Raw genomic sequence first — 25,352 nt, 5'->3', positions numbered from 1 at the left:
CCCTAAACAATATGTATGTGATGGATTTGCATAGAATGGAGGCAATATACATGCAAATCTATCTCATGTATATTCATTAGGGGTATCCTGAAAATCCAACCTGCTGGCAGCCCTTGAGGGCTAGGAGTGAATACCATTGCCTTAGATTTTGGTTTCTTCTCGTGTGGCTCTAAATCAGGAGTGCTCAAACTAGTCCTTGGGCTCCCCCACCCCTTCAGCCAATCAAGTTCCCTAATGAATATGTATGAGAAGTATTTGCATGCATTGGAGATAGTACATGCAAATAATTATTATGCATATTCATTAGAAATATCCTGTGAAATTAACTGGCTTGGGGAGGCCCCAAAGACCAGTTTGAGCACCACTGCTCTAAAAAATACCAGAGAAGTTACCAGTCTTCCCAAAAGTCCCATATAATTACTCCACAAATTAAATCCTGTTACTGTTGCATACTAATTGCACATGCCCACTATCCTTGATGGCTGCCTGGCCCTGTACCTCCCTTTTCTACTTCAGAGCTCTTCCAGGCCAGCTGGAGGACTTCTCTATGGTTTAATCACAGGCACAGGGCTCCACACTCCTAGCCCTGGCGAGATGGAGGAGGCTAGGGCTGGATTTGGAGCCCCTTCTGGCAGCTGTTGCATCTGCTCTGATGAGAGGAGCTGGGCAGAAAACCTGCTGGTGTTCTGCGATGGAGGACCTGGGTGTAATGTAGCAGTGCATCAAGGTGAGGGGCATGTTTCTTCCTTACACAGTGAGAGTGCAGTCACCTGCTGCTGCTCTAGTTCTATAATAGAACCTCATGTAGCTACGATTTGAACTGCTATGCACACTGTGATAGCTTTTTTTGTTGTAATATAACCCCTCATTGCTGCTTTAGTGTTACATTCTCATGTAAAATAAGCCTCTGTTTATATAAATACACGGTGAGAATGTCTCTGCTGCTTTAGGGGCGAACTACTAACGGTTTCCTTCCATTTTAGGGCCTGTGTAGTAAGCCCTTTCCTTATAGACCCCAAATCAGTTCATTGGACCCTTGTGACTACGGGGAAATGCCTAGAGCAATGGGGCCCTTAATGTGAGAATATGAGCCTTCTCCCATCTACTGTCATAAAGCTGAGGCTTGCTTTGGTTGAGATTGTTGTTGCCAAGATTTTTTTTTCTACACATTTAAGAAGCTAAGTAGTTTTCATGAATGCCTGCTATTACTCCGTGACCGAGATTTAGCATCATTTTAAAAACTGTTTAAGTGGCTATGTTGACGCTTTACTCAAAGATGCATTTTTCTTAACACAAAAAAAAAAAATGACATGGGGTGCAGTTCTTCACTTGTGGAGCTTCACATTGAATTTCTTGTTTGCCTTTTCACATATTTAACACACGTTTTGTAGGTCAGCTTTAATGTTGTAAGATGCAGTGTGCAGCACAGCTGTTTTAATGTTCTATACCAGGGGCTCTTTCATGTGCACACTGTGGCTCTCCTGACCCCATAGCAACTGGGCAGCACTACACAGATCAGGAGGCTTGCTGGGGTTACTGGGAAGGATGGAGAGCAGGGAAGAAACAGGGGTGGAGTGGGAAAGGGGGGATATTTGAGGCTGGTGGGAGGAGAGTAAGTAGCCCAAGGGATGGAAGACGTTCCCTTTGGGGCTTCTGCTCTTCCATCATTGTTCTTGTGGAGGATGCTAAGATGGATTGGGAGAGAAAGGGAGACTGGTGGGGATGGTATAAGGGAGAGAGACTCGGGGGAGCAGGGTGGGGATTGAGAGATACTGGTGGGTACAGGTGTGGGAGGATTCAGAGCAGAATGGCATTAATTGAGAGAGAAGAAACTGATGGGGACAGGCTGGAGGAATTGAGAGAGACTCCTTGGTAAAGGCAGGATGGGAGAGATAGAGATAGACACTGAAGTCTGGGAATAGGTTAGAGGACTGAGACAGATTTGTGGGGATGGTGTGGAAAGGGTGGGAGGATTGGGAGAGAGCTGGGTGGGAACAGGTCCAAGGGGATTGAGAGAGAGAGAGTCAACCTGATAGGAATAGGAAGGGGGACAGAGGGAGAGAGGCTGATCAGAACAGGGTGAGAGAATTGAGAAAGAGGGGGACAGGCTGGAGGAGCTGAGAGAGGCTGAGGGGAAAGGGGGGTCCTTGTTCGGACCATGTCTCCCTCTCCCCTCATCCCTTGAAAAAGTGAGGTTCTTTGGTACTGTGAATTCTAGTTTCTTGGTGCTTGAAAGCTTGGCCACCCTGTTCTATCCACACTGAGAATGTGATTGCCTCTGCTGCTTTAATGTTATATGCACTGTGAGATGTGAAGGCTCCTACCCTCCCCCCGCACTGCTCCTTTAATGTTATATGCACTGTGAGATGTGAAGGCTCCTCCCCCGCACTGCTCCTTTAATGTTATATGCACTGTGAGATGTGAAGGCTCCCCCCCCTGCACTGCTGCTTTAATGTTATATGCACTGTGAGATGTGAAGGCTCCTCCCCCGCACTGCTCCTTTAATGTTATATGCACTGTGAGATGTGAAGCCCCCCCCTTCCCCCGCACTGCTCCTTTAATGTTATATGCACTGTGAGATGTGAAGCCCCCCCCTTCCCCCGCACTGCTCCTTTAATGTTATATGCACTGTGAGATGTGAAGCCCCCCTCTTCCCCCACACTGCTCCTTTAATGTTATATGCACTGTGAGATGTGAAGGCTCCTACCCTCCCCCTGCACTGCTCCTTTAATGTTATATGCACTGTGAGATGTGAAGGCTCCTACCCTCCCCCTGCACTGCTCCTTTAATGTTATACGCACTGTGAGATGTGAAGGCTCCTACCCTCCCCCTGCACTGCTCCTTTAATGTTATATGCACTGTGAGATGTGAAGGCTCCCCCCCTGCACTGCTCCTTTAATGTTATATGCACTGTGAGATGTGAAGGCTCCTACCCTCCCCCCGCACTGCTCCTTTAATGTTATATGCACTGTGAGATGTGAAGCCCCCCCCTTCCCCCGCACTGCTCCTTTAATGTTATATGCACTGTGAGATGTGAAGGCTCCTACCCTCCCCCTGCACTGCTCCTTTAATGTTATATGCACTGTGAGATGTGAAGGCTCCTACCCTCCCCCTGCACTGCTCCTTTAATGTTATACGCACTGTGAGATGTGAAGGCTCCTACCCTCCCCCTGCACTGCTCCATTAATGTTATATGCACTGTGAGATGTGAAGGCTCCTACCCTCCCCCTGCACTGCTCCTTTAATGTTATATGCACTGTGAGATGTGAAGGCTCCCCCCCTGCACTGCTCCTTTAATGTTATATGCACTGTGAGATGTGAAGGCTCCTACCCTCCCCCCGCACTGCTCCTTTAATGTTATATGCACTGTGAGATGTGAAGGTTCCTCCCCCGCACTGCTCCTTTAATGTTATATGCACTGTGAGATGTGAAGGCTCCTACCCTCCCCCCCGCACTGCTCCTTTAATGTTATATGCACTGTGAGATGTGAAGGCTCCCCCCCCTGCACTGCTCCTTTAATGTTACATACTGTCAGGTTTTGAGCTTCTACATTGTAAGCGTAGCCCCTGTTCCACTTGTTACTAGAAATTTGGGGCACAATAGACATTCAGATAAGTACCTTTCATCTTCACTACTGGTGAATTTTTATAATGTTGCTATCGTTGTTTCTAGGTAAAATCTTTATGACTCTATGCAAGGATATTCGCATGCCCCTGAGGAAGCTGTATTGCGAAACACCGGCCGTGTTGGGCTGTTTGTCAACAATAGTACTGAAGAGTCTTCTGATAAATACTAATTTGAAAACAGAGGACTTTTTTTTTTTTTTTTTTTTAATTTAAAATATTTTCTGAAGGTGAATGATTAGAAGACCATTTGGTTACTGTTGAAGTTACACAACGTCAGGCTTGCTGACACCTTCCAAGGCTAAGATTAATATATCATTTTGGTCTCCACTTTGTTTGTTTGTTTGGCACAATAGACACCCCATGCTCCCTTCTGAGGAGGGGCAAAGTTGCAGTCTTTCAAGGCTCTTAGGCTGTTTGGAGGTTTTCTGACACCTACCAGTAAGAATAATTCACTGGTATACGGTCTGGCAGGGTTTAAAATTAAACCCTTTACTGGAATAATTGATTGGGTGGGTGAGAAATAACGTGCACAACGAAGAATAGTGCCATTCATACAGAAAATAAAGTCCAGAAATTCAAAAAACACACACAGATACAGTCACTAATTAAGAAAAAGGAAATCCTCTGCACTCTTGAGATCCCATCCTTTAGGCCGGTGGTTCCCTGTGTGAGGCCGATAGAGCCCCAGGGGTCCACGAGACCATCCCAGGGGGTCCACCAGAAGGGATACAAGAGAGTTTTTTAGATGGGGGAGAATAAGAGCAGGCTGCAGCTCCCTGTGATTAGCTGAGCTGCTGCCTCGGGCCGGGGGAGGTGAGAGTGGGGCTTCAGTGCTGCCCTGGAAACCTCACCCCGCGTTGCTGCGGGCCAGGAGGAGGAGCGACAGCGTGGCATCGTTCGCACCCGTTAGGAGCCTCAAACCGCACTGCCGCGTGTCCAGCGATGGTGGAGAAGAGGGACCGATCGGAGCCCTCGAGCGCAATAAACCCCCACTGCTGCACTTCCTGAGGTTTGGGGGGAAGAAAGGGGCCGATTGCGGCTGTCCCAACCTCCAGCAGCCACCGAAGGAAATATCAGGAGAGAGAGAGAGGGCGGTCGCAGGGGTGAGAAACCGCGTGCCAACGAGGAGAGGAGAGCTGCACCGTAAAACTGAGAGGAAGGAGGCTATGGGACTGGGGTTAACCGTATGAGAGGAAAGATAGGGGAGAAGGAAGATGAAGAGGGAGACAGGAACCCATGATTGACCTTGAGGTAGAATCAAACGTGCGGGGCAGAAGACGCCATGGTCCAGGAGGGGAGAAGGGCGAGATGATCACCAGAGATCGAGGAGGAAGAGAGAAGTCTGGTTTGGATATGGTGATAAATACAAAAGTTATTTAGTGGGGGGACACAGAAATGGAGCTCTCATAGTCTGCTTTTCAAAGGGAAGAAGGCTGCTTTTATTCTACTTTTATCTAAAATCTGAACTATTCTGTGACTCGCTTTCTGTGCGTATTTGTAAGAATCATTAAAGAAAATGAAAGTGTGTAAAAGAGTATTGGCTGAAAGGGAGGTCTGTTTTTCCGGCAGGGTAAGTTTCAAAGCTTTTATGTGGGTAAATACCTGTTTATCTAAAAAGGCTTTTGAAGATTGGTACTGAGGGATAAAGTACCCGCGCTGGGCCCAGCCTGCAGCCTTTTGCCTGGGAGGGGGGAAGGAGCAGGGCCAGGTTGGGAACGGGAAATTACCCGCAGGGATTCTGAAATCCTTGTGCTTACTTTCCATGTACGAAGTTCTGGCTTCCCCCCCCTTCTCCGGCCCCAGTTTTCAAAAGGAAATTCTTGCGGGCAGTTTCCCTCTGAAAATTAGATTGCAGGTACCAGCGCTGATTTCCTGCCAGCTCGCACTGAGTTTCCTTTTCTGAGCGGGAGACGGAGGCCACTGTTGGCCTCAACCTCCAGTTAGGAGGGCAATTTTTAAATAGCTTAGGGAATTCCCCCCCCCCTTCCATAGGTATTCAGTTTGGATTAGTGAGCATTGTTTAATAATAGGATTATTCATAATGATTAAAACTTGGCGTACCTCATATCGTTATTTCTTCTGTTATGGCATGCAAAAAATTAAAGTGGTGTGCGGGGGACCGCACAACACTTTTTTGAGGTTGAAAAGGGGTCTGTGTTTCCTGCTCTAGGCTTCCCACGGGCTACTTTCCTGAGAAGCGTTCCCTCTGCGCTCCCCTTCAAGCACCTGTTTGTTAGGTGCAGACTCCTGTAGTGTACTGGAAATCTCTCTCTCGCATTGACAACGAAGAGCTCCTGTAGGCTTCTCTCTGATGCAAGTTTTCAGTACTGGCAGTCCTGCCGTTGACTGCAGTAAGAAGGCCATTTCTCAGAATTCAGACAAAAGAGGAGATCTCTCTAAACAGCCGAAGAGGGCTAGGACTAAGGCCCCTCTTCCTTCTTCACATTCTCCTTTGGATCCCAAGAACATCTCCTCCCATGGCCCAGAAACTCTACCCTCTGTTTGTGTGGCAGCATCCGCACAGACTCGTAGGCTTTATAATTAGATTTTATTCAGGGGCCAGAAAAATACCTAATAGTACCTGAATGTGATCCGCCTTGAAGGGCCTGAAAGATGGACTATAAACCAAATAAATAGTCCAGAAATATAGAGAGTATTTATAGGCCTGCTACTGTGGCTACTTCTGAAACTTGCCCTCTGATCTAAATGCTCCCCTGCAGACCCAGCGTATCGTAGATGATATTACGTTGCATGCTATTGCAGCATGTCTGCCAAGTGGAGAGGAGGCTGTATTTTGTAAGACTTAAGACCCAGCAGAGCCGGTGTGACCATTAGGTGGGACTAGATGGTCACCTAGGGTGGTGTCAGTGGGCATGGTGCCACTGGGGCATGCAAGGGCGCCATTTTCAAAATGTGAGGGGTCAGGCAGTCACAGAGCCTTCGCTATGAGAGAGAGAGAACTGTAAGAGGGTGACCATAACCCTATATACCTACCAGTGTGAGGACACATTCGACTCAGGACAAAAGATGAAGGAAAAAGAACACAAACCAAAATGCATGCATACGTTTTTTGTTAAATACCCACTTCCTGACAAGACATCTACTGGTGGAGAGTGTCGGGGAATACGACATGTTCCTACTCTAACATTATACATCCAGCATCTGTGAACAGTCTGTGTATAGTAAGGAACATGTGACATTCTTACCCAAGATTATAAAGTGCAAGCTTGGCTTTATTCAGATTAGGAACAAAATAATAATGACCTGGCTTTCAGTTAGCAGGTGTTAACATAACGACAGAACCTTTATTATACAAATGTCCATGGAAGTAAGGTTTTGGTTCCAATCAGCTGACTAAGAGTCCAGTTTGCAGTACTGGATCAGATTCAGTCCAGAGTCAGATCTCGAGGAAATCAGGCCAAACACACAGAGAGACAATTAACTTCCAAGAGTTTATAAGCTGAACAATGCTCAAATTATGGGAACCAAGTGTTTTGTTCTTAACAGAGCCTTTTTGAAAGCCCTGAAGACTATTTGGCTCCTGAGGGGTGTGGTTGCAGATCTTACTTCAGACCCTATGTGTTCTTTGCTTGGCCACTAGATAGTAGTAGAATGTAATATATGTGGAAATACCTTTACTCTTTTATTCCCTTCAAGTTGAAAGATTCCTTGTATTTCAGAGGATGTCCTATCCTCTACAATGTAGAAGGTTCTGTTTGGGAGGGTTCTAAAAAGGCCCCCTCAGGGGCCCTTCCTTGTCTCTGGCTATCTGCTCCTCAGAGGGCCACCTGCCTTAGCCTTTCGCTCTCCCCTGCATCCTAGGACTACTGCTGGAACGCACATTGCTGTGAGTACTCTGAATCCTTGGATTACTTCCTACCTCCGGTGTACCCTGCACTGCCGGTCACTACCGCGTTAACCTTCATAGGACCTCCTGTGAGCACCTCATTCTGCGGACCTCCTCCATACCATCATCTGTGGGAATCCTCTGGCGTACCCCGCGCTGCGGGCCATTACCAATCCTGATCTACTTAAGGAACCCCGCTGATGTACCCTGCGCTGCAGGCCACTACCAAGCCATCTCTACGAGAAGACCTTATCGGTGTACTCCGCTCTGCGGATCATTACCGGACTATTACTAGGAGGTATTCCCTCTGGGTTTACCCCATCTCACGAACATTGTGCTTGTCTCTGCACTGCCTACTTCTCAGGCAGAGAGTGTCTGTCTCTGTCTCTGTCTCTCTCTCATAAAGACTCTATTCCACAGCTGTGTCTGAAGCCTGCCGAGACCTCGCCTCCCGACGGTGAGACTCACAGGGCTCCTCCCTATGGGTGGTACCATCACTCCCATCGGTCCAGGGGCCCACAAACACTTATTCCTTTACAGTACTCTTGTTTTCTCTTTTGTCTTTTTTTTGGGGTTTTTTTTTGTTTTGTTTTTTTCTAATTCTCAGCTCAACATCCCTTTACCCATTCCCACTCTCAGGATCACTTTATCAAGTTCCTCTCTCACAGTTCAGTTATTCACAGAATGGCTTCAAGGTAACTTATCCCTTTCCCTAGGCAGATGCAGTTCCCTAGTCTTTACTCTAATCTTTAGCTCTTCACTTTTCTGTCAATCTTAGTATCCTTAGACCTTTTCCTCTTCAAGCTCCTGGTTCTCAACTCCTTCCACTTCTGGATTACTCCTTGAGGGCTTGCTGTAGCATACTAGTTTCTCAGTCTCCTAGGGCACCATGGTGAGTCGCACCTACTCCCTCTCCAGTGGTCCTATACGTCTACAGAGCCTTCTTCCTCCAAGGCCAGCCCTTGTTCCGCATGGAACACCCTCTTTAAGCTTCCAGTTATACATACCCCTATAGAAGAAGGGCCACGCTGTCACTCAAACATCACCCTCCAGATGAACCTTAATGAGCTAGAAATGACCACATTTTAACAATATATACTGCTTCCCTACAAATTCTGATATCACTGTGCCATCTGGCAACCAGTAGGGCCAAATATGCAACTCAGTAAGGGGTAGATTTTCAAACAAGGCGCGTTGGCGTACTTTTGTTGGCGCTCTAGGCGCCAACAAAAGTACGCGGGATTTTAGTAGATACGCGCGGAGCCGCGCGTATCCGCTAAAATCCTGGATCGGCGCGTGCAAGGCTATCAATTACGTATAGCCGGCGTGCTCCGAGCCGCGCAGCCTACCCCCGTTCCCTCCAAGGCCGCTCCGAAATCGGAGCGGCCTCGGAGGGAATCCTCTAACGCCCTCCCCTCATCTTCCCCTCCCTTCCTCTACCTAACCCACCCCCCCTTACCTTTGTCGGGGGATTTACACTTCCCAGAGGGAGGTGTAAATCCCTCCGGGAGGGAGGATTTTAAGAGCCCTGCTCGCCTAAATCCGCCCAAATCCGGGCGGATTTAGGCGAGCAGGGCCCTGCGCGCCGGTGAGCCTATTTTACATAGGCCTACCGGCGCGCGCAGAGCCCCGGGACTCGCGTAAGTCCCGGGGTTTTCTGAGGGGGGCGTGTCGGGGGCGTGTCGGGGGGCGGGCCTGAACCACGCGGCGTTTTCGGGGCATGTCGGGAGCGTTCCGGGGCGGGCCTGGGGGCATGGCTACGGCGGGGCGGCCCGGGGGTGTGGCCGCGCCCTCCAGACCCGCCCCCAGGTCGCATCCCGGCGTGCTAGTGGCCCGCTGGCGCGCGGGGATTTACGTCTCCCTCTGGGAGGCGTAAATCCCCCGACAAAGGTAAGGGGGGGGTTTAGACGGGGCCGGGCGGGTGGGTTAGGTAGGGGAGGGGAGGGCAAAAGAAAGTTCCCTCCGAGGCCGCTCCGATTTCGGAGCGGCCTCGGAGGGAACGGGGGTAGGCTGCACGGCTCGGTGCGCGCCGGCGATACGGAATTGATAGCCTTGCGCGCGCCGATCCAGGATTTTAGCGGATACGCGCGGCTAAGCGCGTATCTACTAAAATCCCGCGTACTTTTGCTGGCGCCTGATGCGCCAGCAAAAGTACGCCAAATCGCGCGGTTTGAAAATCTACCCCATTATGCAATTAATTTTATTAAGGAAATGCTAAAACTTACTCTCAGTACCAAGGCCATGCTACAAACATGGACGGCCACACTAGATGGCAGGAAATCTGCTTAATATGTAACAAAGCACTGTTAGAATGAAGCTGCCTAAGTTCAACGTCTGTATCAGCAGGAGGGTTCGGGAGTCCCTCCTGCCAAGGAAGAAAGGAGGCACCTCCAGAATAGTAGGTGGCCATTCCAGAGGTATGGGTAGGGGGTTGGCGAAATCTTGGTACATAGGGCTTTGCTATTCTTGTGATGAGAAGAGGAGGGATTGTCCCAATGGGGCTGCATCATTCTTGCAAATATATCAGGAGGGGACTTCTGCAGTTGCTCTGCTGGGCAGAGGGAGGTCGGGACTTTGTATGAGGTGCTCGGGGTCTATAGCAGGAGAACAAGGTCGGCATGATCTTTAGGGGGGAGCAAATCCCCCCCCCCCATGGAGCCAGCTATTTTTGCCTTAGGCTGGCTTGCATGACAGACTTTGCAGCAGCGAGTGGTGACCAGTATGCCATGTTACCCAGTCAAATTTCATTTAAGTGATGCACTAATTTTAGCACATACATATTAACATGTCTGGGGGGAGGGGGGACTCTCCTAAAGTTCATGTTAGGGCTTCATTGCATAGCACACTATTTGTGACCTGTGCAAAACAGCCTTAACACGTGCAGTAAATTTCATAGCCCCTAAATATGAAGAGAAGAAATATGCCAAAGCAACAGGAAAAAAAGAAATAGCCCAATCATGAAAGTACAGTATAAAATAAGAGGTAATAACACATTCCTGCTCAAATCCCCACATTCGCACAACATTGTTGCTGCCAAATAGACCTGGGCCAGGAGCATGGTAGAAATAACAAAAAATATGTAGTCAAAATCCAGATTAGCTCTTCTTTTGACCTTGGTTTAAAGCAGGGCTCGATGATTATACAATAAATGCATGACCCACAGCATATAAGAGAGCGGATCTGGAAGAGGATAGATTTTTACTAATCTATTGGTCTTTCCTCGGAGATCAAAGGGCAAGCCCTGACCAGGAAAGGGTTCAAGGAATCTTTCAGGGACGACTCTTTGTAGAGAGCCTTCTCTATGCACATGGGATGGCGTTTTGTGAGGGTGATTGTGTCAAGTCTTTAGACAAACCCAAGTTGCCAGAAGTGTTAGTTGTTTGACATGTTTGTTTCAACTCTATAAATGTGCCGAGCAGATTAACATATATTTGGAGTGCAGAAATCCAAAAGCCGTGTACAGTTTGAGAGGGGAAGAAACAGCAGCCACCAACAGGAAAAGATCTTGAGGACCATTATCTTTGACCTCAAAGTACCCAATTTATTATTATGAAAAAGCTTTTGGGAAGGGTAATAGTATGTTTTGATGTATAAAGAGAAGCATCATTGACAGAAAGAGGGAAGTAATATTACTTCTATACCAATCTGGAAACCACATCCACAAAAGGACATTGGTAAGGTGGAGGCAATTCAAAGGAGGGACATCACTGAAAGCTTTACGTGAAGAGACTCAAGGAACCAAAGATAGGCCAGTTATTGTAACCTGCACCACACGAACTACCACAGAGCTCGCAGTTACTCAGCGGGTAGGCCTCAAGCGCTCTTTCCCTTACTGATACCACTGCACTCCATGCCCCTATGCGCTTCAAATGAATCACAGCACACTCTAGTTGAGTCTAATAGTCCTTGTTTATTTTCTTCACAATACAGACATGAGGCACATGTTTTTCATACAGTCTATCAAATCCCAGCCTGACCATGCACCCTAGAGTGGTAAATTAATCTCAGAGCTTGACACCATCTAACCCAGGCACTGTTGTCATTTGTTGAGTTTCTTCTTCAACAGTCTGATGCAACCCATAGTACTCACAGCAAGATGGTTCATTTTTCAAGTCTTAAATAAGGAAAGATTCACACTGTGTGGGTTTTGATGTGAGCCACCTAGGGCTTTGATTATAGGTGGCATATAGAAACATAGAAACATAGAAATGACGGCAGAAGAAGACCAAATGGCCCATCCAGTCTGCCCAGCAAGCTTCCCTCATTTCCTCTCCCATACTTATCTGTTTCTCTTAGCTCTTGGTTCTAATTCCCTTCCACCCCCGCCATTAATGTAGAGAGCGGTGGAGGAGCTGCATCCAAGTGAAATATCTAGCTTGATTAGTTAGAGGTAGTAGGAGTAGTAACCGCCGCAATAAGCAAGCTACACCCATGCTTATTTGTTTTTACCCAGATTATGTTATACAGCCCTTATTGGTTGTTTATCTTCTCCCCTGCTGTTGAAGCAGAGAGCTATGCTGGATATGCATCGAAAGTGAAGTATCAGGCACATTTGGTTTGGGGTAGTAACCGCCGTGACAAGCCAGCTACTCCCCGCTTTGTGAGTGTGAATCCTTTTTTCTTCTCCCCTGCCGTTGAAGTTATGCTGGATATGCGTGAAGTATCAGTTTTTCTTTTCCCCTGCCGTTGAAGCAGAGAGCTATGCTGGAAATTCGTGATGTATCAGTCTTTCTGGCATTTACTCCCTGGAGGTCAGAAATGCTTTACAGGGAGCTGAATCCTCTAAGACTGCATGCTGCTAGCCACTACTTCCAGATAGCAAGCTCAAATTAGAGAGAGACAGAGACTGACGCACTCCAAAAAGTGCAGCGCGCTCAAAAGTAAAAAGATGAGACCAATGGCAACTCCCACATGAGGGTGCTGGACTGACCCATTTTCATTAGTAACAATGAGTCGTACCATAATTAAATATTCAAATACGTTGCAGGCTTCAAGGTAGTATTTTCCATAGAATGAAAAGCTAAAAGGAATGTGAGAAAACACTTCTCTACCGAGAAGGTATTGGACATCTTGAATAGACCTAGAGCGAAGATGATAGGAATCAAAGTGTGACTGAATTCAGACATTCTTTGGGCATTCCCACAGGGACCTCAGTGCCAGAGAGAGGGAGAAGAGCCTAAATCTAGTAGATCCTGTGGCAATACAGCAAGCAAAACAAATGGGCAGCCACTGTGAACCAACTGAAATCTGTGTTTCTATCAGTCTTGAATTTTATTCAGGCAGATATCTTGCTGACTGTCCTTGCCAGGTCTGACTTGTGTTTGTTTTTTTTTTTTTAACCTGGGAATGTAAACAGATTTACCTTGTGAATCTGCAAAATTGCCTGCGGCTTCTTTTTGATATTGTGCGACGTCGTTCACCCTCCTGTGCTATGTTCATCTGCAGCCGGTTTAAATCCTTTTGCCTTTCCTTCACAATAGCAGCTTTTTTTTTTTCTGAAATATGTTAAGACTTTCATTGCATAGCAGTCTGAGCAATTCCTGATTTTTTATTTTGCTCGTAATTAGGGCCCCCACAAAGACTTTATTTATTTTTTTAACCTGCAATGATGCATCTCAAAGGCCTTCAAGCTCATAGTAAAAGGTGGAACAGGGGGAGACTACTCTTGCCTGGGAAGTGGGGAACCCTCCATGTGCGCACCTGTAAGTTGCTAGACGATGGCTCGTTTTGTGCAACGAACTCCTAGCCGTGTTCTTGTTCTAATGGCAGGTTGCTATGGCATTGTTAAAGTACCCAAAGGCCCCTGGTTCTGCAGGAAGTGCGAGTTTAAGGAGAAGGCGGCAACAGTGGTGAGTTCTGTACGTACTGTGCAAAGAGAGCCTGGCAGAGAAGCGACCCCCGTGCTGTTCCTCTGACGCCTTTTATCCTTCTCTTCCTCCTAGAGGTGTGAGCTGTGCCCGCTGAAGGATGGGGCATTCAAGAGAACTGATAATGGGGGGTCAGTGCCACTTTTATTTTCTAAACTAGCTACTCTCTCAAAACACGAGGGGGTGGGCTTGGCAGTAAGAGGGCGTATCTTTTTTTTTTTTTTTAACTGCTGCTGCTACTATTTATCATGCCTAAAGCGCTACTAGCCATTGGCAGCGCTGTGTGGATACATAATGAGAGAGAGAGTCCCTGCTCCATGGAGCTTACAGTCATGTCCGCATGGCTATAAAAGGCAGAGTTTGGCTGAAATGTAAATCACTTCCTTAGTACTGATGTTAATACTGAGGTAATTTAATAAATTTGTAGTGCTATCGGTAGCTGGCAGCAGCAGTGTGAGTAGCTGAAAAGTATTGACTTGTTTAGTCATAAAAGATTCTGAGGTTTGAGTCAGATTTGCACTGCAGACAGAATGAGGGACAGGTGACCCAGTACAAAGACCCCAAGTGACACAGTTTCTGAAGGAAGATGTTTTTGGTCAGGGCTGATTTTTTTTGAGCTTACATCCCATTGACATGTGATATCGTTAAGCTTCTTCCCTTTTGGAATCGGCACTATGGCTGCCCAAATTCACCATGAGTGGTCGTGACAAAAAGCCAGGCATGGCCTAAAGGTGCCTTTGATACATTTTGTGGTGTTATATGTGCAGGTAAGGCTTCCAATGGACCCCATGCCCTCTTAAGAGGCTGCAGCCAATTCTGGTGTAACCCCACTGTATCTATGGACTTGCAGTTCATAAAGCAGGACTTACAAAAAAAACCACCTGTACAATAGGATCAAAGCAGGACTAATTTACAGACCTGGGTGCCAGTTGGTGCCCTGAACAGGCGGTTGAGTAAATTTTCTGGCAAAGATGTAACACAAGTAGATGCCACAGTAATGGGCCTAGCAAACAGGAGTCCTTTACATTTTCCAGTATTTCCTCTGCAAAGCCTGACTAAATCCTTATGCCAGTTCCCTTGGCAGGATACACTGGCACTCGAGAGCTGCAGCAACTCGAAAAATAGGACCTGGAGAGGAGGGAGCAAGAGGGAAGCAGAAGTTCTTCTGGAATTATTTTTTCCACCTGGGCTCCTGCTTCTGTGCATAGGGCAGGTAGTAGCTTTGCAATATTGGCGTTTCCCGGCGTTAGAATGTTGTGGTTCTCTGAGCTTGGCTATCTGGTAGGGGAGAGCCCTGGCATTACTGTTGGGGCTCTAATATGTTTTTTATACTTTTTTTTTTTTTTTTTTTTTAACCAACAGAAGTGGTGAATATATACTGAAAACTTACTACTTACCTGATAATTTCCTTTTCTTTAGGATGGTCAGATGAATCCAGAACAAATGTATTATGCACCTCTACCAGCAGATGGAGATGGAGCAAACCGACGTCACAGTGTGACATCAGCCTGCCAGTTTTCTCTTTAAAAGCAACTGTGGACATACTAGCAAAAAACTTGACTAAAAACAGATAATCATTTCAATGCTTAGCTAACAGGCAACACCCAGTCAGATGAATCCAGAACAAGTGGGATGTACCCAAGCTATTCCCGAATAGGGCTGGAGGCTGCCTGCAGCCCAGTCAAAACCACATGCGTAAAGGCTGTGTCCTCCCAGGCCTGAGCATCCAGCCAATAATACCTGGAAAGGTGTGTAAGGAGGACCACGTCTCTGCTCAGCAAATGTCTACGGGAGACAACAATCTAACTTCTGCCCATGATGCTGCCTGAGCCCTTGTGGAATGAGCTCTAACCTGACTAGGTAACAGCTTCCCAGCATCCACATATGCAGCCATGACTACCTCCTTAATCCAATGAGCTATTATAGTCCTTGAGGCTGGCTCTCCCTGTCTAGTACCACCGTGAAGGACAAACAGGCAATCTGACTTCCGCAAAGGCTCCGTAACCTCGAGATGCCTGACAATATGTCTCTTGACATCCCAGGTTCGCAACAGATGAAATTCCTCTACATCTCTCTCTTTGTCCAGAGACAGCAGGGAGATGGACTGATTCAAGTGAAACTCTGTGACCACCTTCAGGGAAAAAGGAAGGAACAGTATGCAGCTGTACTGCCCCTGGAGTCTGAGAAATAGCTCCCAGCAAGACAAGGCCTGCATTTCGGAAACATATGCACAGAACAAATTGCCACAAGGAAAACCATTTTCAAGGTTAATAATCACAAGGACAGAGTACATAGCAGTCTTAACAAAGGGCCTGCCAAAAGCTCCAAAACCAAATTAAGATTCTACAGGGGCACCGGAAACCACAAGGGAGACTGAAGATGTTTCAGTCCTTTCAGAAAACTGGCCACATAAGGATGAGCCAGCAAGGATTCACCATTTACCTGATCCCTAAAACAGGCAAGAGCTGCTACTTGTACCTTTTTAAGGAATTAAGAGCCAAACCTTTAATCAAGCCATCCTGCAAAAATTCCAAAATGAGTTGAATTTTGACCAAGGAGGGAAGAGTACTTCAATCCTTAATCAGGCGTCAAACACTCTCCAAACTTGCACATAGGCCAGGAAGTGAAGAACTTTCTAGCTCTTAGCAAGGTGAAAATCACTACTGCAGAGTATCCATATTTCAGCAAGTGAGCCCTTTCAAGGGCCATACCATAAGACAAAATCGAGTTGTAGCTTCAAGAAGAACAGGTTCTTGTGCATTGGAAGTCGAAGAGGCGAATCCACCAGGAGCCTCTGCAGATCTGCATACCACGGTCTCCTGGGCCAATTTGGAGCGACCAAGAGCACCATTCCTCTGTGGTGGTCAATCCTTCAAATCAATCTGCCCCACATGGGCCTTGGAGGAAAGGCATACAGCAACTTGTTTTCCGGCCACTCCTGCACTAGGGCATCGATCCCCAATGACTTCGGAACTCTTCTCCGTCTGAAGAATCGCGGAACTTTCACATTGCTCATGGTCGCCAACAGGTCTAGGAATGGGAGACCCCATTGATCCCGAATCAGATGACACACCTCATCTGACAATGCCCACTCTCCTGCGACCAGACAGGATTCTGGGGCATTTGCCTTTCTCCATGTTTTCTGTTCAGGCACACTCCTCAGGATGCTGCTCAACCCGCCAGGCTGCCATGTCCCTTGACCGCCCACGGAGCAAGATGAATGTCGGACTGGCATTCCAAGCACGGAGACTGGAGGAGGAGGAAGCCCTGCATAACAAAAGACCACCTTCTAAGTCTTGTATAATCATTTTTTTTTTTTAACTTACAGGAGCTCAGCCTTACCTGCCTGAGTACAGAGACGGTCTCTGGCTGCGGGGGGGAAGAGGGCATGTGCCATCACTGCCGTCCTAAGCTTCCTGCACCTGCTGCCTTTCAGCTGCTCAAGCAGCTAAGCCCATGCCGGCTGAAAAATCAGGTAACAGACCAAGGCACTCGTTTGAGGAACCACGGAAATCACCTCAGGAATTGTCAACTGTGGGAGGGATCACTTGGGATCAGCACAGAAGAGCAGGGTGAATATTTCCATAATTCTCCTTTTTCTTTAAAAAGAAGCAATCCCCCAGTGGGGAGATGCATGCCCACCATCTGCTGGAGATGGAAAATACTGGTGGGCTGATGTCACTGCAGGGGGTATATATATTGTGACATCAGTTTGCTCCGTCTTCATCTTCTGGTAGAGGTGCATAACTGACTTGTTCTGGATTCATCTAACTGGACACTAAGAAATCAAGTATTTACTAGCACCCCCAACAAGCCAGTAAGAGAAAAATCTTTAATCTTTATTATAAGATCTTAGGAGCACTACAGCTTACCAAGAAATGTAGAGTAAACACTCAGATCTGAGCTTTTATGGTCAGTTATATACGGTACATCACTGTTCCTAAATTCCAAACCATTGGGTTAGTTACTTTTGTTAACATAATTTCTAACTGGTTAATAATCATATATGCAAACCTTTGACCTTCTTTTAGCATTTGAACAGCCTTGGCTATTTCCACAAGTATGATCAGTTCAACCTTATTATGCTGCTGCTATTTTTCTGCTTCTTCACTGCCACCTACTGGTCTGTCTCCTCAGAGAACCACCTCAAAGCACCCTTACACTTCTGATCACTGTTTACAGCTACTGCTGGTGTGTGACATTATTTATAGAATTTTGTGTAGATTGCTGTCATCTACAGAGAGATACTCCCTTCAAAGAAACATGATGGTAAAGAAGTTACCAAAAACCTCTCCCCTCATCAGTCAGAGAGCCCATTTTTCTGAGTACAGGTGAGATAATGAGCCATTGATAGTGCTGCACAAGTATGCAAAAGCATTTAGTGTATTATAAAAGGTTTTTCTGAGTAAAAGGTCAAGGGACACTACAAACAAACTGCTACAGGCGCAGGAACGTAGCATGGCATTTTAAAGGAATAAAACTCTTAACAGTTTTCCTGTTTTCAATTTTTTTGTAAAGGGGAAAGGACAGTGGATTACTAATAAAAAGTCTAATAGGTGAAAGTAATTAGTTCTGCTACAATTACTGCTGTTATTTCAATACTTTTTCTTGCTCAGGGTGGTCTCATGTAGTATGTGCTCTCTATATCCCGGAAGTGCGCTTTGCCAGCACTGTCACCATGGAACCCATTCTACTGGGGTCTGTTCCCAGGGAACGCTACAATAAGGTACTTTTTTTTTTTTTTTCTCAGTTTCACACAGGTTTGACCTATGCAGCAATGCAAGACATAAGAACGTAGATCTCTACTTGGATTGGGACTTGTCTCCTGCAGGCTGTGAGCAGAATCTCTTAACCATTGCCAGTAGCAGTCAGCCCTACAGTAGAATGAGCTGGGAGCAGAGTCCAGCATCCATAGGCTGAGCAACTCCTGTCTCTTGTTCTTTGGGAATCATTATTTGAATGGTTCCTCTGGCTAAATTCAAGACTTAGCTGAACAAACTACAGGTTTTCAAAATTCTGCCCTCTGACTGTCTCCAAGTTATCTGGACAAATAGTTAGCCAGATAAAATGTATCTGACTGCCTCAGAATGCCTCCAAGTTAGAGTTAACTAAATTGGATAAGTTATCTAGCTATCTCTGATATTATTTGGCTAACTTTATCTAGTTAACTTGGACTCTATCTGGATATATTCAGCAGAGCACTTAATCAGAAGTACTCCATTGAATATTCCTGACGATTTATCTGGCTGACTCTAGCTGGATATCTTGTCCACTCCACATGCTGCTGAATATCAAGCTGTTAGGTTTTATTGATCAACCTAGCAAGAACCTGAGCTGGGAAAAGACTCCCCAGGTCCCCTGCACATTCCCAGGTAGTCCTGAAAAACAGGAGCTTTCTGCTCAGGGATTGTGAGCAAACTCTCTGCAGCATGGCCAGTCTCAGCCACCTTGACAGTCAGGGGCCTGAGCTAAGGATTGTTCTTCTGGCCTTTCTCTGACATCCAAATTTCCTTTCTTTAGCAGGCACTCTCTCTCTCTTATTTGGCCAATAATGTCACTATTTTCTCCACTGTCTCCCTCCTAATCTTTCTCTGATCCTCATGTGTGTCAACCAAAAATCAGATGGTCTCTTTCAGGCACCATGCTTCCTGCTGCACCTTCATGCGTGCGTGATTAACACATTCTTCATCATGTAAAATGTATTCTTTTATTTTCATGCTGTAAAGGTTTGCTACATTTGCGTTGAGAAGGGCAGAGAAGGGAAGGGTGCCTGCATGACCTGTAATGCCTCTCGATGTCTGAAAGCTTTCCACGCCACTTGGTGAGAAATATCTTTTCCTTTTTAATGTATCCAGATCCCTCTAGTGAAATGGGCAAAAGGAGAAGAGCCAGCAGTAACTGGGATGCTCTAGTCTAAGATGTCCCAAAGTGTTTTTGCACCGTTAGGAATTAATGTGGTTGCTTTTTTTTGCTCCACTTAAACAGAAATAAAATTGAGGACACAGATGCAGCTGGCACCTTTTTTGGGGGGTAATTTGCTGAAGGATCTACATGCATTAATCCTGGGTTTATGCATGTAACTTTTTGGCTTTTGAAAATCCACTGGGGTCAGTGCATATAAAAGTATTTGTGTAACTTGATTAAATGTGCACTCACAAGAGGCGTTTCAGGGGGGTGGAGTCTGAGCCGGAAAAAGATTTCCATGCGTACTTTTGATTTTTGAAAGTACAGCATGTGCAGAAACTTGCAGGCATGAAGTAGCACCTGCTTAAATCTGTTGTGCATATTACCCTTCCTAGGGACTAATCTAATCTAGTTATGAATAGCTTTCAAGGGTTCTAATCCTTTCCTCTGGTCAATGCAAAATGAGTAAGGGATGATTTTCCAAGATTATGCACATTGATTTTGGTTGGATTATTGCAAAGGTATTTGTTTTCAAAGTCATACAAAGTTTTAATGCGAGGATGGGATTAGTAGAAACAATGAAACTGGGGTTGAAAGTTAGTACGGAATATTTATTTTGATTTGTCAAGCATCATGCGAGCGGAGAGGAAGGGGGAGCAGAAATAGCAGTTACAAAAAAATTAACAATTTATAAAGAACCCAGTGGCTATATTGAACCTTTCTAAATGATTTCCCTCCTTGGAGAGGCCATTCCTTTCTCCCTAGTGTTGGAGATGAGCTGTGTGGTGGATGTTATATTGATGCTTCTGCTCTGTTTTCCTCATAGTGCTCAGGTGGCAGGACTTCTGTGCGAGGAGGAGGGGACTGGTGAGCAGGAAGTCCAGTACAGCGGCTACTGCGCGATGCACTTCAGACAGCAGGTGAAGAACCTGCATAACCATATGGGCAATGAGCTGCTGGGGGAAAGAAATGCTATATTTGATTGTATTATTGCACTAGACAGAGATGGTTTCTTCCATGCATTGGGGGAATGATATTGCTAATCAACACTAGCACCATTGACTGGCTTCAGGGTTTCCTTATTGGCACAGTTTACTTCACTAAATGGGTAACCAATTTTCTGTCCGCTTTTATTTCCATACAGTCCATGATGAGGCACATCTTATACCTCAACATCTAACCTTCTTCTCTTGAATATACTCCAAGCACAGGAACATCTTATGTTTCCAAATATCCAACATCCATTCTCAGCGTTTCCTTCAGTCGTATGCAAATCTTACACCTCCACAGCAACAACTATCCAACCTCTGACTTCAGTAGCTTGTTGCGTAGGGATCATTTTGCTTATGTGCAATGCGACACTATGTGCATAGTTTGGCAGCATTTTGTGATCAGCTGGAAGATTTCTTTCAAACTGAGGATTTTAGGAGGATGAGTTTCCTGGCTCTATAAATCCTTACTGAAAATTCAGCCATCAAGGTCCATAGTTTCTCTGCTTGACAAATGGAACAGTAATCTTTCCATAGTACTTATGGATACCTAGTTGAGGGCCTGATTTCATCATATTAAGACTTTTTGGTGTTCTCTGTGAGACTGAGGGAGACACAATTTTAAGTTTTTTAGTACATGCATACATTTCTCCGACAAGGGCGAATAGATCTGGAACTATCACAACTTGCATCTATCAGAAATGTAAGCAAGATAAGAGGAACTTTGGGTCATGCGTTCTGGTCCTGCGATCCTATTTAAAAAATGTTAGAATTGGCTTTGGGAATGTTTTGAAACCATACATTCCTTTCTTCCTTCCTGAGGGAGTTTTGTTTCTGCTTCGTTTCAAATACAGGGTAAAGGTAATAGGTGCTATTAATCCGTAAGGCTTGCTTGGTGGGGGGAAAAAAAAGTATTCTTATGATGTGGAAAGCACAGGAAGCTCCTTCGTACTGGGCCTGGAGGAATGCTTTCCATGAGTCGATGTTGCTAGAAAAAATGAAGGCTAGGCATTTGATGAAACGACAGAAGTGTGTGTTAAGAAATTTATGGGCCGATACAGTAAAAGTCGCGGGAGAGCAGGTGAACGCCCACTCTCCTGTGCGCGCGATTCACTAAATTAATTTATTTAAATTAGGGCCTGCGGCAAAAAGAGGCACTAGGGACACTAGTGCGTCCTTAGCGCCTCTTTTTGGACAGGAGCGGTGGCTGTCAGCGGGTTTGATAGCAGTCGCTCAATTTTGCCGGTGTCTGTTCTCAAGCCCGCTGACAGCCACTGGTTCGGAAACCACACTCTGGCAAAATTGAGCGTCCGGTTTTCGAGCCACGGGCCCATTTCAAACTTTTATATTTACTTTTTTTTTTACTTTTTAACTTTTTTAAACTTTGGGGGCCTCCGACTTAATATCGCCATGATATTAAGTCGGAGGGTGCACAGAAAAGCAGTTTTTACTGCTTTTCTGTGCACTTCCCCGGCGCCGGCAGAAATTAACGCCTACCTTTGGGTAGGTGCTAATTTCTTAAAGTTAAATGTGGCTTGGCTGCACATTTTACTTACTGTATCGCGCGGGAATACCTAATAGGGCCATCAACATGCATTTGCATGTTGTGGGCGCTATTAGGTTCGAGGGGGTTGGATGTGCGTTTTCGACGCACTATTACCCCTTACTGAATAAGGGGTAAAGCTAGCGCGTCAAATGCATGTCCAATCGCGGATTAACAGTGTGCTTCGCCGGAGCGCACTGTACTGTATTGGCCTGTTAAAATGCATATCTTCAAAGTTTGCCAGCTAAGATTTGTAGCTCTGTGCTTTAATGATATGTCGTCATAAACCCTTGCTAATATTTTTGTACACTTTGAAACTATATGTGGGGCATTGTGTACTGCATGCATGGTTGCCCTTGGTGAGTAATGGGACCTGCCGTTTGTAGCTCTGAGGGGTGGAATGGGGGAGGGGAGGATTGATTTCTTTTAGAGGATGGAAGGGGAGGTTTGAATACTGAATGTAAATGAAACTTACTGTATCTTTTTATTATGTGTGTTGGGCATCAGAGTACTTGCTCTCTGTACCGCTATATTTAATAAACAGTTTGAACAATTAATTTTCTTAGGAACTTTCAACTGATGGGAAGCAAAATATAACCTCTACTGTTAATAGAGCCAAAAGCAGAAAGAAAGCTACTGATGGACAAGGGAGAAGAAAAGACAAGTGTCGGGTAAGAACACATATGTAAAGCACTACTAGGCCTCTACCAAGAAGACTATTCCATTAGTGCAGTTGGAGGGATGTAAACCATGTGATTTCCATCTCCCCCATGTGGGCTGCCACCATGGTTGCTGCCTTGTTCTGTAAACAGCAGAGAAACTTTATTTTCCACTTTTGGATTTAGTGGAGGAAGTTCTGAACCCACCCTTCCTTCTGTTTTGGATTTGGGGGACAGCATCAAGCATAATTTGGCAATCTGGTCCCGTGGTTCTCAACCTTTTTCGGTTGGAACAGACCCGACAGATGCTCACGTGCGTGACATACTAAACGAATAACCATCATGGGCTAAATGTAAACACACATTCTGCATCCACAGAAACCCTCTTATTCTCAACAATGAGTGCAGAGCAGAAATAGACTAATTCCCTGTACAAAAAGATATTACGATTCTGGGGTGATCTTAGGATTCGTGGCTTGCATGAACCTTGCAAGCTGCCGGACTGATCTCCGAAGCTGCCAACAGCTGGGCCTTGTGTTGCAGCAGGACACCGCCAGTTTCTCCTCATGTGGCATGGGGCGCCGCCATGACTGCCACTCCTCTGGTCTGCTTTAGGTGCGTGGGTGCCCAACCACGTGCTAGTTAAAGGGCCAGTGGTGGGAAAATGCCTGCAGTGCTCACAGACCATGTTATCACCTCATCCCTATATAAGGGCTCCCTGGACTTCCCCTCCTTGTCTCAGCAATGGGTCTCCTGCCTAGCAGAGTGTATTGCTACAATGTTCCTGCATTTCCAGCCATGCCTTCCAACCCTGTCTCGTCCAGCCTTGTTTTTCCATATTTGTGTCCTCCTCCCTTGGCCTGACTCTCAGGATCTTGACCTCTCGCTTGGACCTGACATTCTTTCTAGCTACTTGCACCGACCGTGACTCTGTTACATGTTATCTTCCTTGTTCCTGGTGTGTCTTTAGACTCTTGTCTCGTACTCTGTCCCAAGGCTCCGTCTAAGTCCTGCTGGCCACCAGAACCCAAGTGGGAGGTGGCTGGTATAGGCGAAGCTCCAGTCTGCCCATTATAATATATGTCATTCATCATCTTTTGACACTGCCAGTCCAACCTACTACTTCCACAGTTCACTTGTCTCCACATCTGAGGTATGATGGGGATCCCTCCAAATGTCATTGATTTCTGAACCAATGTTGGATGCAATTTGACTTGCAGACATCTTTGTTTCCAGCAGACAGAGTTAAACTGAGAGATTCTTTCCCTGCAGGACGGTACTACGCTCCAGTCATTATTGAGTCTGTTCGTCAGCTGCTGGCATAGGCCTTGTAGATCCTCTTATGAGGCTGCATCAAATACGCTGCAGCACTAAGGGCTCACGCACCAGCTATCCCTTACACATCCAGGTAATAGCATTATAAACTCCCTTTACTACTAGGCGCGTTATAAAATACAAATCCTGAAAAAAAACCCACTCTGCACATGTGTATCAAACCTGCCATACCATAGCAACACTAACTCCAAGAACTCAAACAGCAATAGCCCTAACTGTGAAAAGGCAGCAGTGCAGCACCAATTCATGTCCTATTGAGAAAACGCAACAAATAAGACTGATACAAATCCCTACATACTAGTAAAGTACTCATTTACCGTCACTAAATACAGAATAAAAGACCACAAATTTCTAATGTGGAGTCAAAAACTGGAATGGACACATCCCAAAATCCACTCTGCTTGCAGTGCAAAGCTGGAGCACTAGAAACAGAAATAGATTTCCTCCTACACTAAAAGTACAAATGTAGAAGAAATGCCCAATCCCAAAACTGACACATTGTGGATCATCCCTCACTTCTCCCAATTACTCTTTCAATGATCCCCCTCATACTCACATCCCTGCCTTGCATTCCTGACCCCACCGTTCGCATCCTCTTTCCTGTGCTCTGCTTGACTCTCCCTGCTCCCTTCCTACCTTGAATCCCCTCTTCCAGACCACTTTCTGCTCAGCACTCCCTACACCTCTCTCACCCACCCCTCACAGGGTGAAGGTAGCATCAGCAGCATCACTTCCAGGTTCAATGGGGGAAGATAAAGTTGGTGTCCCATTGGGTCCAGAAGAGCAAGAGTTGGCGATGACTCACTCTGATCTAAGTGAAGGAGGAAACCACCACCCCCTAGGTCAGAAAGAGGAGAAGGAAACAGGAGTTCTCTCCTATCTGATCCAATAAAGGATAAGTCAATAGACTCCCCCTCAGGCTGATTTTGGGGGGGGGAGAACAGTTTCCTGCTGGTCCTGTGCCACACCAGTGTGTCCTCGCATGCCTGTTGAGAACCACTGTCCTAGTCAAAAGAAATGACACAAGGTGAATACTTGTAATTTCACAACATAACTCGCCTCACCTTCCTCCTCTTGTCTTTTTCTTTTTTTTTTCCTTTCCTTTCCCATGACCTGCTGCTCCGTATTGTTCAGGTGATCAAGTCTGAGCAGCCCCATGCATATATGGCAGAGCTGGCTGATTTTCCTCTCCTGGCTCATTGTGCCACTGGGTTCAGATTCACTCAGCTGAGCCCTTCAGCCTCAGCTGCTGAGGAGGGAGTGAAGCAGGCAGTAGTTTTGGGGAAAGGAGTGATTCCAGTCAGAGGTGATACTGGATCAGATCACTTTTATGTGTGACATGAGGGTTGAATGGAAACAGCCAGGTGATGGTCTTCCAAAACACACCCAACTCTGTCTCTCTTGGCAAGCAAAACATTTTCCACTGCTAGTAACGGACCATTTCACAAAGCGCTAAATCTATACATGCTTTCTGATCAGGAAGCAGCTGCCGTTGGTAAATGCATTTGTAAAGGTTGTAAGAGAGCATGTTTATACCTGCATACAAACAATGGCAGGCAGGTGTAATCTGACCCGGCAAATG

At 46.1% G+C, this 25,352-nt stretch overlaps 1 protein-coding gene across 7 annotated transcripts in view; it reads left to right on the top strand.

Moving 5' to 3' along the window:
* Positions 1-485: 485 nt before the first annotated feature.
* LOC115094262 (protein AF-10-like) overlaps positions 486-25,352 on the top strand; it is a 132,042-nt gene continuing 107,175 nt past the window's right edge. For 2 of the 7 annotated variants that reach the window (XM_029607127.1, XM_029607125.1), the window contains exons 1-7: positions 487-727; positions 13,243-13,322; positions 13,416-13,471; positions 17,958-18,066; positions 19,067-19,161; positions 20,071-20,164; positions 22,343-22,447. In XM_029607127.1, the coding sequence (XP_029462987.1) occupies positions 595-727; positions 13,243-13,322; positions 13,416-13,471; positions 17,958-18,066; positions 19,067-19,161; positions 20,071-20,164; positions 22,343-22,447 (672 nt within the window). In that variant the 5' untranslated portion in view covers positions 487-594. Of the gene's footprint in view, positions 728-13,242; positions 13,323-13,415; positions 13,472-17,956; positions 18,067-19,066; positions 19,162-20,070; positions 20,165-22,342; positions 22,448-25,352 lie in introns of those variants that run through there. The other 5 variants (XM_029607131.1, XM_029607124.1, XM_029607129.1 and 2 more) reach the window with 5 other exon arrangements.

This window comes from Rhinatrema bivittatum, chromosome 6, assembly GCF_901001135.1.
Source record: "Rhinatrema bivittatum chromosome 6, aRhiBiv1.1, whole genome shotgun sequence".
NCBI lineage: Eukaryota > Metazoa > Chordata > Amphibia > Gymnophiona > Rhinatrematidae > Rhinatrema > Rhinatrema bivittatum.
Note: the sequence above shows the minus strand (reverse complement) of the source record. Positions and strands in the feature narration are given on the sequence as shown.